We start from the raw sequence: 13,951 nt of genomic DNA on the forward strand, positions 1-13,951 counted from the left end.
CTATTACAACATGATCATCTCATACATCCAATATATCACATCACATCGTTGGCCATATCACATCACAAGCATACCCTGCAAAAACAAGTTAGACGTCCTCTAATTTTGTTGTTGCATGTTTTACGTGGTGACCATGGGTATCTAGTAGGATCGCATCTTACTTATGCAAACACCACAACGGAGATATATGAGTTGCTATTTAACCTCATCCAAGGACCTCCTCGGTCAAATCCGATTCAACTAAAGTTGGAGAAACTGACACTTGCCAGTCATCTTTGAGCAACGGGGTTACTCGTAGCGATGAAACCAGTCTCTCGTAAACGTACGAGTAATGTCGGTCCAAGCCGCTTCAATCCAACAATACCGCGGAATCAAGAAAAGACTAAGGAGGGCAGCAAAACGCACATCACCGCCCACAAAAACTTTTGTGTTCTACTCGAGAATACATCTACGCATGAACCTAGCTCATGGTGCCACTGTTGGGGAACGTCGCATGGGAAACAAAAAATTTCCTATGCGCACGAAGACCTATCATGGTGATGTCCATCTACGAGAGGGGATATTCGATCTACGTACCCTTGTAGACCGCACAGCAGAAGCGTTAAGAAACGCGGTTGATGTAGTGGAACGTCCTCACGTCCCTCGATCCGCCCCGCGAACCGTCCCGCGATCAGTCCCACGATCTAGTGCCGAACGAACGGCACCTCCGCGTTCAGCACACGTACAACTCGATGATGATCTCGGCCTTCTTGATCCAGCAAGAGAGACAGAGAGGTAGATGAGTTCTCCGGCAGCGTGACGGCGCTCCGGAGATTGGTGATGATCTTATCTCAGCAGGGCTCCGCCCGAGCTCCGCAGAAACGCGATCTAGAGGTAAAACCGTGGAGATATGTGGTCGGGCTGCCGTGGCAAAAGTTTTCTCAAATCAGCCCTAAAACCTCCGTATATATAGGGGGAGGAGGGGGAGCCTTGCCTTGGGGTCCAAGGACTCCCAAGGGGGTCGGCCGAGCCAAGGGGGGCAACCCTCCCCTTCCAAACCGAGTCCAACTAGGTTTGGAAGGAGGAGTCCTTCCCCCTTTTCCCACCTCCTCTTTTTTTTCTCTTTGATTTTCTTCCTATGGCGCATAGGGCCTTCTTGGGCTGTCCCACCAGCCCACTAAGGGCTGGTGCGCCACCCCCAAGGCCTATGGGATTCCCCGGGGTGGGTTGCCCCCCCCCCCCCCCCGGTGAACACCCGGAACCCATTCGTCATTCCCGGTACATTCCCGGTAACTCCGAAAACCTTCCGGTAATCAAATGAGGTCATCCTATATATCAATCTTCATTTCCGGACCATTCCGGAAACCCTCGTGACGTCCGTGATCTCATCCGGGACTCCGAACAACATTCGGTAACCAACCATATAACTCAAATACGCATAAAACAACGTCGAACCTTAAGTGTGCAGACCGTGTGGGTTCGAGAACTATGTAGACATGACCCGAGAGACTCCTCGGTCAATATCCAATAGCGGGACCTGGATGCCCATATTGGATCCTACATATTCTACGAAGATCTTATCGTTTGAACCTCAGTGCCAAGGATTCATATAATCTCGTATGTCATTCCCTTTGTCCTTCGGTATGTTACTTGCCCGAGATTCGATCGTCAGTATCCGCATACCTATTTCAATCTCGTTTACCGGCAAGTCTCTTTACTTGTTCCGTAATACAAGATCCCGTAACTTACACTAAGTCACATTGCTTGCAAGGCTTGTGTGTGATGTTGTATTACCGAGTGGGCCCCGAGATACCTCTTCGTCACACGGAGTGACAAATCCCAGTCTAGATCCATACTAACTCAACGAACACCTTCGGAGATACCTGTAGAGCATCTTTATAGTCACCCAGTTACGTTGCGACGTTTGATACACACAAAGTATTCCTCCGGTGTCAGTGAGTTATATGATCTCATGGTCATAGGAACAAATACTTGACACGCAGAAAACAGTAGCAACAAAATGACACAATCAACATGCTACGTCTATTAGTTTGGGTCTAGTCCATCACGTGATTCTCCTAATGACGTGATCCAGTTATCAAGCAATAACACCTTGTTCATAATCAGAAGACACTGACTATCTTTGATCAACTGGCTAGCCAACTAGAGGCTTGCTAGGGACAGTGTTTTGTCTATATATCCACACATGTATATAAGTCTTCATTCAATACAATTATAGCATGGATAATAAACGATTATCTTGATACAGGAATTATAATAATAACTATATTTATTATTGCCTCTAGGGCATAATTCCAACATCTGCGCAGTACCAAGTGCAAGCATCCTCATAGCAGTTGTGCACTTCTGCTTGGCAGAGAAAGAGAGTTGACCGCAACAATTCCTTGTGAGCTTGAGGTAGTCGTCGTGTGCCTCCACTCCCTCCGAAATGTGCAAGAACAATGGTTTTCACATGCAAAAATGACGACGGAAAAATGTATGAGCCGAGAAAGTTGGTTCCGAATCAAAGTAATCCTTCTGCAATAGCTTTCCTCTGAATACCCTATCCCGATTGATGACTCTTCTCCTTTTGATTGAGCCCTTGAAATTGAGAATGTTCTCCACTTCCCGATGCATTTCCTCTTGCATGCTCATGAGCATCATCATGTCTACTTCTTCGTCCGAATCTGATGAATCAAAGAACTCATCTTAAATCAGTTGACCAAGCTCCGCCTGTCCATACTCCTCGCCGGACGAAGCATCGGAATCCATCGTGACATTCTGTCGAACACATTCGGCACAAGGCACAATCAGAGAGTTGCCGGACGTACCGCGGTGTCTTTCGGGCCGACGACGACGTCCTACGCGGAGAGGTTGGGAGAGATGATCCCTTTGACCGAGCGACTGGGGTGGCAGAGGCTACTAGGCGACGGAGCGTGCGCGGCGACGAAGCTGCAAGACGGACGGGGCGCGGAGGAAGAAGAGAGGAAAACAAAAAATGGATCCGGCAATTCTGCGAGGTGGATTTGGTGTTTGCGGTATGGTCGGATTGTCGGGTCCGACTTGACGGGCGTTTTCGGGCTCCCCCATATCAGCCCCATATTTGGGCTGGAAATAAGGATGCCGGTCAACGTGGACGTTTGAGACCGGTTTGAGAGGCCCGTCTAGGTCAAATTTTTATGACCGAACAGTGATCGAACGGCCTATCTTAACATTTAAGAAGGGTTTGAGGGGTTGTACATGCTCCTAAAAGGCATTGTGTCAGCCGTACAGGGCTGCCTTCTTTTCTCTAACGTGACAGTTCAATCAGAGCTAGGGAATGTCATGACCTATCAGATCTACTGACATAGGAATCCTCTTATCGCATGCCGAGAAATCCGATCATCTCGCTTTGCAATCAAGCAAACAAACGATTGGAAACTTTGTTCGCAACAACACCAGTATACCAGTATACCGTACACGACGCACCATCCATCATTGAACAGAGATCATTTTTTGTACTGTAATGCGCGGAGAAAAGTGGTGCTAATGCAAGGTTGGAAAGCTTCTGCAGTGATGAATGGATATATTGGAGCAGACCAATGCCCCCATTCGAGTAAGCATCATACCGTCCATTGTGCTGTGTCAGTAAAGGCACTCATGTCTGATTGATCAAGACATTAAAAAGTTGCTGACACTTTACATTTCTTACTCAAGCTACCCTGCCTCAGGGCATAATCTAAGAGTGATGTCTCGTATGATATGTAGGATCGAATGTCAGGAAAAATAAGTTCGGATAAAGAAGTGGTATCCTTTGCAGGAGACGGTTGTTTGAAGAGGAAAAATGTGATTCGATGTAAAAAGCTAAAAAAATTATAGTAAAAAATAGAGATGTGTATTAAAGTCTTTATTTTTTATTTTTTGATGAAACACCTTTATGATAGCTTGCATTGGAGAGAAAAAGTCAATGTAGATGTTTCAAACTATTTTTTATCATGGGACATGTGTACTCATATGTCATCATTATACATGCCCTCATATATCCTGTCCAGGTAAGCAGATCCAGCCATGGCAGTTGCCCTCACAAATTTCGGACAAATACCCACACATGTCTCACAATAAGTTACTACAGTGCATTCTATATTTGAATTGCGTTAAGACCGAAGAAAAGCCAGAAAACCCAAGACTCAGCACCATCATCAATAGTGGAGAAGTTCAGTAAGAGCAACTCCAACCAGCCGACTCAAACGAACGGCAACTTTATCCGCTTTTTATCCGTTTGGATCGGCCTGATGGACACCAACATTCGCTTCGGCGTTTGGGTTGGCGCATGCGCCCAACGCTGGTTCGATCCATTTTTGCCGACGCGTGAATTATTTTTTAAAACATTTTCAAAAATAATAAATAAACATTAAAAGCCGGCCACGAAGGCCAGTGAGAGTCCACGCGCCCCATTACATTAATTAAACATAAAAAAACTAAACTACGAGGCAACCCTAGGCGTCGGCATCGTCCACGTCGGGGCCGGTGAGGTCAACCAGCGTCGGCGCAGGGCCGGCCCAGGGGAACGCCGTGTTCCACAGCGCAACTGCATGCGCCTCCATCGTCTGTCCCGCCAGCGAGGGTTGTGCTGGTGGCGGTGACAGCGCAGCAGGGCGCGCTCCCCTCCTTCATCTCCCGCCCTTCCTCCTCCGCCTCCTTCTCTAGCGCCATCTGCCGACGGCCGCCGGCGCACTCCTCCGCCAGGTGCTTTGACCTCCAGTGCTGGAGGTAGGCTTCCTCCTACTACGGTGTCGCACCCAACCAGATGGGCGACGCGCTGACCCACTCGCAAAGGCAACCGATCCACTGGTAGACCTCCCGCTGCGGCTCCGTGGGCTTGGTCTTCGACGGAGGTGGCACGACGCAGTCGCCTCCGCAAGTTGCACCTCGTACGTCGCGTCCCCCTCCTCGGCCTTGCGCCGCTCTTCCTCCTCGCTCTTGCCTCCTGGTCCTCATCGCCAACGACGGGCGGAGGCGGCGGAGGGCCTCCTGGCTGCACGTCGTGCACGCCGCGCCGACGCTGCTCCTCATGCTCGACTGCGAACCAGACCTCCCAGTGGGGAGAGTCGGCCGCATAAACAGGGTTGAGCCGCTTCTCCGACGTCAGCTGACGCCGGCGGAGACTCACTTCCTCCTCATGCATCCCGCACCGACCGCGGCACGGACTGCACCGGGATCCTCTTCGGATCCAAATGCGAGTGGTGCGGGAGGGTGACATCGGGTACGGTAGCGGGACGCGGTGCTCCCAGTGTCACCGTGCTTGATGCACTGGGATGGTGACACGCTTGTGAGGCCGGCGGGAAGACGCCGAGAGGGAGATCGCGTGGGGGTAAACGGGGGCCTTGCCCTTGTTTCGGAAGGAGCCGGTCATGGATGCTGGCTAGGATTTGGTCGTCGACGAGGTGGCGAGATGGGGACGGGGGGGGGGGGGGGGGGGGTTCTGGAAGCAGATGAGGCCAAACCCACTGCACGCTCGGATTAAAAAAGGTCGACCACGGTCGCTGCCGCGTAGGCCTGCGGAGGGTGTCCGTCGTAAATTAATTTGAATCTCAATAGTTGGCGCAGACACCGAGAGGACGCTTGTGCATCCGCGCCAACGCATTTTAGTCCCAAATTTGGGTTAAAAATGGGTCGGTACGGACGCGAAGCCGACGCGTTTTGGCAATAAATCAACGCATTGGACCATCACTTTTGTCCGTACGGATTCTAACGGATGACGGCAGACGAAATGAGTCGTCCCGTTGAAGTTAACGTTAAAGGGATATATGTATGAACCAAATGTATAGGAAACAATGTTGTTCAAATGACAGATGCGGCCTCAATTCGATGTCGTGTTTATTAGTAAGGCAAGTCCCACAGTTTTTTCCTTTTCTTTTTGAAGGGCGTTAAACATTTGTGGCTACACCATCCATTTTCGCCCAGACAGTTGACCACAACGAGAAATACTGAATATGTTAGTACCTAGTACAGTAGTAGATAGCAGGTCAGCACATGGGCTAACCTCCCACCGCAACAAATAATTTCGAGATGGGTCTAGGCACAGGTTCAATTTAAAGCACTGCAGCCTGGTAGGTTATGGCACCCGACTGGCACCTAAAATATTGGTACCAGACCAAATCATGGCACCTAAAACATGATACTCAATTGCTCATTAGCATAGGCAGAGGAAGACAAAGTATAAGTCTGCAATACCTGCAACATGTTCGTTCTAAACTGGAATGATAACCAATGCAAGGAACTAAAACAGAAAGGGTTGAACAACCCACTTGAATAAACTCCAGCTCCCTTCTAAAAGCAGGAGGCACGCCTTTTCTTTGCCAAGTACATGAATGACTGAAATACACAGATGCATAATGAACAAAATTGAGTTGATTTGGCCATGGTGTCTCTACAAGGAACAGCTCCAGCAAAAGGGAATGAACTCTAATATGTAGAAGGTGTTGAGCTGAGAACAGTAAGGCCAAAAAATATCGCAATGCTGCCGGCCACCATCAAGCAACAGGTTGCAATTCTTCAGTAAGTTGACCCTGGAAAAGGGTGTCATATCTCAAGCTCCTTGTGACATCAAAGAAATGTGCTACGGCTTCTTCTGGTGTTTGCTGAAGAACACCATGGCCCAAGTTAAGTATATGACCTTTCGGGCCAGCTGATTTCACAACCCTACATAGCACAACATGAGGGGAAATGATCATTAGCAATGCCTACAGATGTATTTTCAAAAATAATAAGTGGACTGTGTAACCCAGTTAGATCATCAACTGATACAAAGTCCTATGACATGATACAAACCCTAAGGACCTAAAATTGCAGCACTTAAGGTCAGAACTAATGTATCCCTGCCAAAAGGGAATGCAACATCCTGTGATCATCTGTTTAGTGTTTTACAACCAGAAGTTGGAAGACATTTAAAGATGAGCACAATAGCTTACTTGGTACGCAATTGAACGAATGCTTCAGAAATGAAATCAGTTGTACAAGCTGCCCAGTTGCACTGAGATGAACTAAGAAGGCCTTAATAGGACATACAACATAGGGTCAATGACAGTGGCGAAGCCTAGTTCAAGTTGTGTGGTGAATTGACCACACAACATTTTTGCAAAACCCTTAAGCACAAGTAAAATTAATGCAAAAGATAGTATAAATTTGCAGACACAAATGTATTTGGCATCACAAATTCAAATTGACATTACATGCTTGAGTTACTGGCACAACCACTGGTCGACGAGTGAAGACTTAACATGAATAACTGATGGCCAAACATATACGTAATACAAATGAAGAAGTTTGGTACGCCTCACTGATAAACTGTTCGGTGTGTATTTATATGAAAACTAAAAGAACATAAAATAAGCGCATGATGAAGTATTCACTAACCTATGGATTTCATCAGTCAATACTGGTAATGGTGAAAATAGATATGCTGGGTCCACATTCCCTTGTACACTAATTCCATCACCAATGCGCCTCCTTCCATCTGCCATATCCACTGTCCAGTCAAGCCCAATAACATCAACTCCTATGTCCTTCATGCGCTCAAGCAAGCCTCCATTTCCATTTATATACAGTACGAGTGGTATGTGAGGGCATTCTGTCTTAATCTTAGCCACAATCTGCCAATGAAATAGTTTCATAAAGATCTAAAGAACATAATCAACAGAACTCTTAACTCTTGCTAACCTTACAAACTATGAACTGAAAGGTTTAAGCTGAACTCCTTAGGTTGCATTAGATATTCATTTTAAAGTGATAGGGCTCAAAAGAATCACCATTTATGACCAAAATAAGTCATCAGTATGCACCAATGGTGTTTACCTCCTTGCAGATATGTAAAGTTAAGTATAACACAATACAGTATCCAAATGCATGTATACAAGAACATGTTGCTGACATGAACATGGTTTCCGACTGTTTGTATTGATTCTTGCATGCTCGCTGTGTTCCTTGTCGGATTATAGAAGAACTCACAATCATAACCATACAGTTTCCTATTGATTCTTGCATGCTCGTTGAGGGTATAATATACCAGCAGTTACAAAGAGTTTAAAGTAGCGCGTCATATCAGAAGTATTTGAGTATAAATACAAGGAAAGATATTTTACAATACACGTTGAACTTGGGAAGATAACACTGGCAATCATTAATGCTCTATTATACAGTGCAGCTCCAACCTGGTCGACACTAGACTACCAGCCACCATGTCATAAGAAAATAGATAAGAGCGAGAGAAACGAAAGAACAGGTACCTGTCTGATGTATGGTTTTGACCATTGCTCCCACACATGAGGTGGAAGTTGCCCACCCCAAGAATCAAATATCTGTATACACTGAGCACCAGAGTTTACTTGGTAAATGATATAGTCAGATATAGCTTCTGCGAGGTGAGAGAGAAGGCCCCTCAAGACATTTGGTGCTGTGTGGCACATGCGCTTTATATTTGTGTAAGTGTTGGTCATCCCTCCTTCAACAACATAAGTTGCAATTGTCCATGGGGCCCCCACGAATCCTAGCAAAGCAGCTTTTCCATCAATCTAGCAGGTAGTGGAAACAGAGGCGTATGAGAATCTGAAGAAAATCCAGTACAAGTGCATAGATAAAGCAGATTTAGTCCAATTCTTTATACAAAGGGCTACTTATAAACAGCTTATTAATGCTGATGAGAATATTATGTGATGAGTGTATAACGTTAAACATTTAAACTAGACCACTGTACGCACAAATTAAGTAATATATGGTGATCTTAGGATGTAATATGCAAATATCGTCATTCTCATGTTTGACCACAAGCTGCTGGAAGATTTAAATTGAACCAGAGATTTGAAATAAGCATTAGCATCACCATTTATTTCAAAGCATGTAAAGGAGGAAAGCATGTGGTAATAGCTATAATATACATAACCAATGTTTAGAATGCAAAAAAAAAGGCATCGGCATAAGCCTGCCAATTAACACCCAAATGCTTGGAAACCCAACAAGTTCCATAGTCTCCTTTCTTTTGCAGCTTCCAGTTCACATTCTCAATGTTGTGAATTGTGGGTATACGCTGGCTAAGCAGAATGCATCAGCTTTTTTCATCCACACATTACATGTCACTATTTCTTTCTGAGATTTATATCATCTAGCAGCCAGGCATAGAGGCAGAAATACTCCTGAAGCTACTAAATTACGCCATCGGTTTTGGTTTTACTGACTCTACACTGTGAGCTTGATGTCAACCATGCAGCCATTGGTCCAAATCACTTTAGTCAATAATAAAAACAAGGTGCAAGCAAATACCCATACTGTTCGTCACCTATTGGACCGACAGAATCACGACAAGTTCCGTGAGTTTACTGGCAATTCTCCTATGATACACTCTTCTATGAGTCACGATAACTGCACCACAATAGCTCTACTGCTCTAGTAACCAACAATTTCATCACATAGTACCATTTTCATAACGCAAAACCACACCACTACTTGACTCCTATGAAGCCTATACAAGGGCTCTAAACAGTGCTTGATAAACTGATATAGCTAGCATCAATTCACCACAGACCACCAATGCCAATTTATTACAACAAAAAACAATAGCAATTTTAATCCTTCATAGTTAAGCATACAAATGTATCGGCATTACCTCGCTGCGCAGAATCTTGAGCGACTCCCCAACGAACTGGAGCTTATCGAGATCTATGGGAACGAGCTCCCTGACCTGTTCCTCCGTCCGCACAGGCGACTGGATCACCGGCCCCTTGGATTCCGAGATATCAAACGGCACCCCGATGGCCGGCAGCGGCGTGAGTATGTCCGAGAATAGGATGACGCCGTCGGGTGCGAAGGCGTGCCAGGGCTGTAGCGTGATTTCGACGATGAGGTCGGTGGTCTCCGACCGCTCCCGGAACGAAGGGTGGCGCTTGGACAGCGCCTGGTACGACGCCATGTACCGCCCAGCCTGCCGCATCATCCACGCCGGCGGCCTGGGCAGCCCGTCCTCGCCCCTCGCCGCACGTATGAGCAGCGGTTCTTCTGGCGATGCAGTGGGTATTGGTCAGATTGGGGCGGAAATGTCGGGGAGGGATAATAAGGAGTACTAGGGCGGTTGGTTTTACCGGACGGGAGGGAGGCGGAGATAGCAGGGAGACGGCTACGCCGGCGGTGGGTGGAGGACGAGGAGGCAGGAGCCGCGGAGAGGAAGGCGGCGGCCGTGGCCGTAGCCGTAGCGGTAGTCGTCGGGGACATCATGTTGCTCGCGAGGTCGCGCTGCTTTGCTTATCTGATTTTGGGTTGGGAGTGGGAGTTTGGGTGCGATGGAGGCAGAACGGGGGCCCAACAGCTGACGAACGTCTCCCGGTGTGCAGGTTCAGCCTGCGCATTTGGGGCGTGTTTGGTTGGCTCCCACCTGGCTCGCACCTACTCCCTCCCTTCATAAATATAAGTTTTTTAAGATATTTCATTAGAAGTCTACATACGAAGCAAAATGAATGAATCTACATTCTAAAATATATCTGTATACATCCGTATGTAGTTCATTAATGAAACCCCTTTAAAGACTTATATTTAGGAACAGAGGGAGTAACATGTAACGCCAACTCCATCGCGCGACCCCAAATCATCCGAGTGTGTTCGTTTGAGGTAAAACGGACAAATAAACGATCCACCGCGTGGGAGCATACCCATTTTTATCATGTCTGTGTCCGTTTTTAACCTATTTCCAGACCAAAGTTGCTCTGGGTTTAGGGCCAAAGCGGACAGAAAACGTCCGCCTTCGCGTCCTCTTGTCCGCTTGTGTCCGCGTATGGCCCACATGTCACCCTCTCTCCTCATCTTCTCTCCCGTGACCACCATGCACGCCCGTGCTGTCCTCCGCCGCCGCACGCGCTGCCCTCGCCCCCACCTGTGGTGCTGCCGTCGCGGGGCGCGGGCGCGGGAGCGGCCGGATCTAACCAAGCTCTCAAGAAATAGGGTAGCAGCGTTGGTGGAAGGACTTTGTCCGGCCTCTGTCCGGCGTCCGCCGTCCGTTTTTTTATCCAACCGGACAAAATACGGACGAAACCGGGCGTCCCTTTGGAGTCGCGCGATGGAGTTGGCCTAAAATCCAGCCTGTTTGGTTCCATGCATATCCTTGGCCTGGCCCGACCGATGTAAAAGGAGGCCTCTCACCCAGGCTCACGGGAACGCCGGAATCGAGCGTTTCCCTCGTGCAAGCCCAACTGATGCAAATGGCGTGCACCCATAATGCACGCGTGGGGTAGCGCCTCACTCGCAGTCGTGGGGTCAGCGCGTTCCCTCACCTCTTTCCTCTCATTTCCTTCTGGTTCCCCTCTCGAGCTTTCATCTCACCTTTCGTCGTCGTCCTCAAATCAGTGACGGTGATGGTCGAATCCTCGTCGATCTCCCCGCTGACCTCGCTCCACCGTCCGCCATCAAACTCCGTCGCCATCGCTGCCTTCCCAATGGTCGTTGCTCTGGCAGATCCACACCCCATCCACTGTAGTGGGATGGGTGCCAGACGAAGTCCCACCGCCAACGGCACCTTCCAGACGCCCCTTGCTCTGCCAGATCGACATCCCATCCATCAGAGCGGGGTGGATGGTAGTCGGAGGCCCGGGAGGTGCCAGGTTGTCTCTGCATCGTCCCATCTAAACATCAGCAGGAGCCACCCAATGTCTCCCATGTTTGTGGGGGTCCTATGATTTGCTTATGGATGGCTCATGTGCTTTACATACTTGTTTCAGGTCTTGTATTTGGCATTCCTAATCTCGCAATCTTCATCTTGTTTTTGCTCTGAATGGTGACTTACAAAATCACAAAAAGAATGTTCACTTAAACACATGTCTTGTGTCTAAGTTGCAGTTTGAGACCGATCAACACGTCTAATGCATGGAATTAAGCTCTAATTCAACTTGATTTTTGGTTAAGATTTGTTTTACTTGTTTGAGGGTGGAGCTACCCACGCAACCAAACACACCCTTGGGATGCTTGGCTGCCAACCCACAAAAGTCGTTTATCGTTGACCCGCAAAAGTCATTTACAGTTCGTAGAAAAATGTTTTTGCGGGCCGGCGTGGACGGTGGCTGAGGAGATCCCACAAAACGGACCCGTATCTGCTCGATCGCCGTCCACGCCGGCCGGCAAATCTGTTATTTGCCTTTCAATTTCGAGCATGAAAAAACATTTATTTGCTTCTTTATTTTCTTCAAAGGCATGCAACCGCATCATTAGCCTCAATTATACTAAGGAGTGCACTAATATATATTAAGTTTCTTTCTATCAATAAATCGATGTATTCTTCTTTCCAATACCAAAATGAGCATCACCTTTCCTACACACATGAACACCTCAATAAGCTACCGAAATTTAACCAAATAAGTTGACAAAGTCGAACAGAAAGAAGAACATACCTCGTCGTTATTGCATTTGAAGAATACCCATCCGAGGTGTTGACGTGTACTAGATGTGAGCCGCATCACTGTCTCTATGCACTCGTCGCACTGTATGAGCGGCATCGGCAAGCCGGCGAGCTGCTCCGCGACCACCGACCCCGGGCGATGGCCGGAAGAGTCCTTGCCGGCAGACCGATGACGGCGAATAGAGGATGAACCAGTACGTGCATGCAGTGTTGGCGCTTTGCCGGGGCTGTGTGGGGTGCTCCCCAACCAATCCATGGCTTGGCGCAGCCGCCGGTGGCCGGAAATGCCAAATCTGATGGCCGCGACAAACAGCCACCAATCTGCAGCTTTCCGGCCAGCTTAGGCACGAGGGAGTGGTGGAGGTCAATCTCGGACGTGTGGTGGCCCACCGACGTGATCCCGACGACTGGTATGGCCGGAATCGAAGGCGGCGCCCGACGGCGGTGGGTGGGGGAAAGCGTGAGCTGAAATGTCCAATCCACCAACCGTTTCCAATATATACAGGGAGCCGACGGGGCGAGGGGGAGAACCTGTGTTTTCGCGCGTTGGGGTGGGCAATTTGCCGCGCCCAGCAAAAACTTTTACGAGTCGGAGGCGTTTGCAGGGTCTGGTCGGGCAACTTTTTTTGCGTCGATCCATATTTTGGTGGTTATTTTGTGGATCGGGGCATTATACGGGGCCTGCTAGAGATGAGCATCTCTAGCAGGCACCGTATAAAGCCGACCTGCAAAAGTCGTTTATAGTTCGCGGAAAAACGTTTTTGCGGGCCAGCACGGACGCAGACGGAGTGAGACCCCACAAAAAAGACCCGTAAAAAAGGATATTCGCAGAAGATGCTCTTTTACGGGTCGGCTATGCGGGGTTTTCTCGGGCGCCGCCGCGTCGACCCGCAAACCGAAAACCCCATAAATCAGAATTACTAATGTGCAATGTAAGAAAAATGTCAATTACAATACAATAATCATCCAAAGTACAACAATTATTCAAATCACCGTAGCAAACTAAATAATTCAATACAAAACTTATCCCGTATACAAATACACATGAATGAAATGAAATGAATGAAAAAATGGAATGTGTTACTGTCCACCCTTTCGCCAATGGTGCTCAATGAGATCCTTCTAAAGTTGAAAGTGGGTGTTTGCATTTTCAATCTCTTTGTAGGTCTGAAGAAAAGCTCTAATTCGGTTAGGGACTCTAGCTGGTTTGACACGGCTACCCACATTGTCATAGAAGAACTCCAAGTTCATGCCTCTCTCATCTTCGATAATAATATTGTGAAGAATAACACAACATGTCATGATCTTTTTCAAGGATCGCTTGTCCAAAATCGAGCAGGACCACGAACAATGGCAAACCTAGATTGCAAAATCTCAATTGCTCTTTCAATGTCTTTTCGAGATGCCTCTTGTGCCCTTGCGAATTCACACTCTTTCCTGGTTTGGGAGTCTTTGATGATCTTGATAAATGTGCACCAAGACGAGTATATAGCATCTGCAAGATAGTACCCCTTTGTGTATCCATGCCCATTGATAGTGTAATTGCAAGTAGGAGCATCACCA

At 47.7% G+C, this 13,951-nt stretch overlaps 1 protein-coding gene across 1 annotated transcript; it reads right to left on the reverse strand.

Annotated features, from left to right (window-relative positions):
* Positions 1-6,120: 6,120 nt before the first annotated feature.
* On the reverse strand, positions 6,121-10,321 carry LOC123443911 (uroporphyrinogen decarboxylase 1, chloroplastic). Its single transcript, XM_045120470.1, has 5 exons — positions 10,089-10,321; positions 9,617-10,005; positions 8,244-8,528; positions 7,375-7,610; positions 6,121-6,660 (listed from the first exon to the last, which is right to left on the reverse strand). Exons 1-5 carry the CDS (start codon positions 10,219-10,221, stop codon positions 6,492-6,494), a joined length of 1,212 nt encoding a protein of 403 aa, XP_044976405.1. The 5' UTR covers positions 10,222-10,321; the 3' UTR covers positions 6,121-6,491.
* Between the last annotated feature and the right edge of the window lie 3,630 nt (positions 10,322-13,951).

The sequence above is a fragment of the Hordeum vulgare genome, chromosome 3H, assembly GCF_904849725.1.
Source record: "Hordeum vulgare subsp. vulgare chromosome 3H, MorexV3_pseudomolecules_assembly, whole genome shotgun sequence".
Taxonomy (NCBI): domain Eukaryota; kingdom Viridiplantae; phylum Streptophyta; class Magnoliopsida; order Poales; family Poaceae; genus Hordeum; species Hordeum vulgare.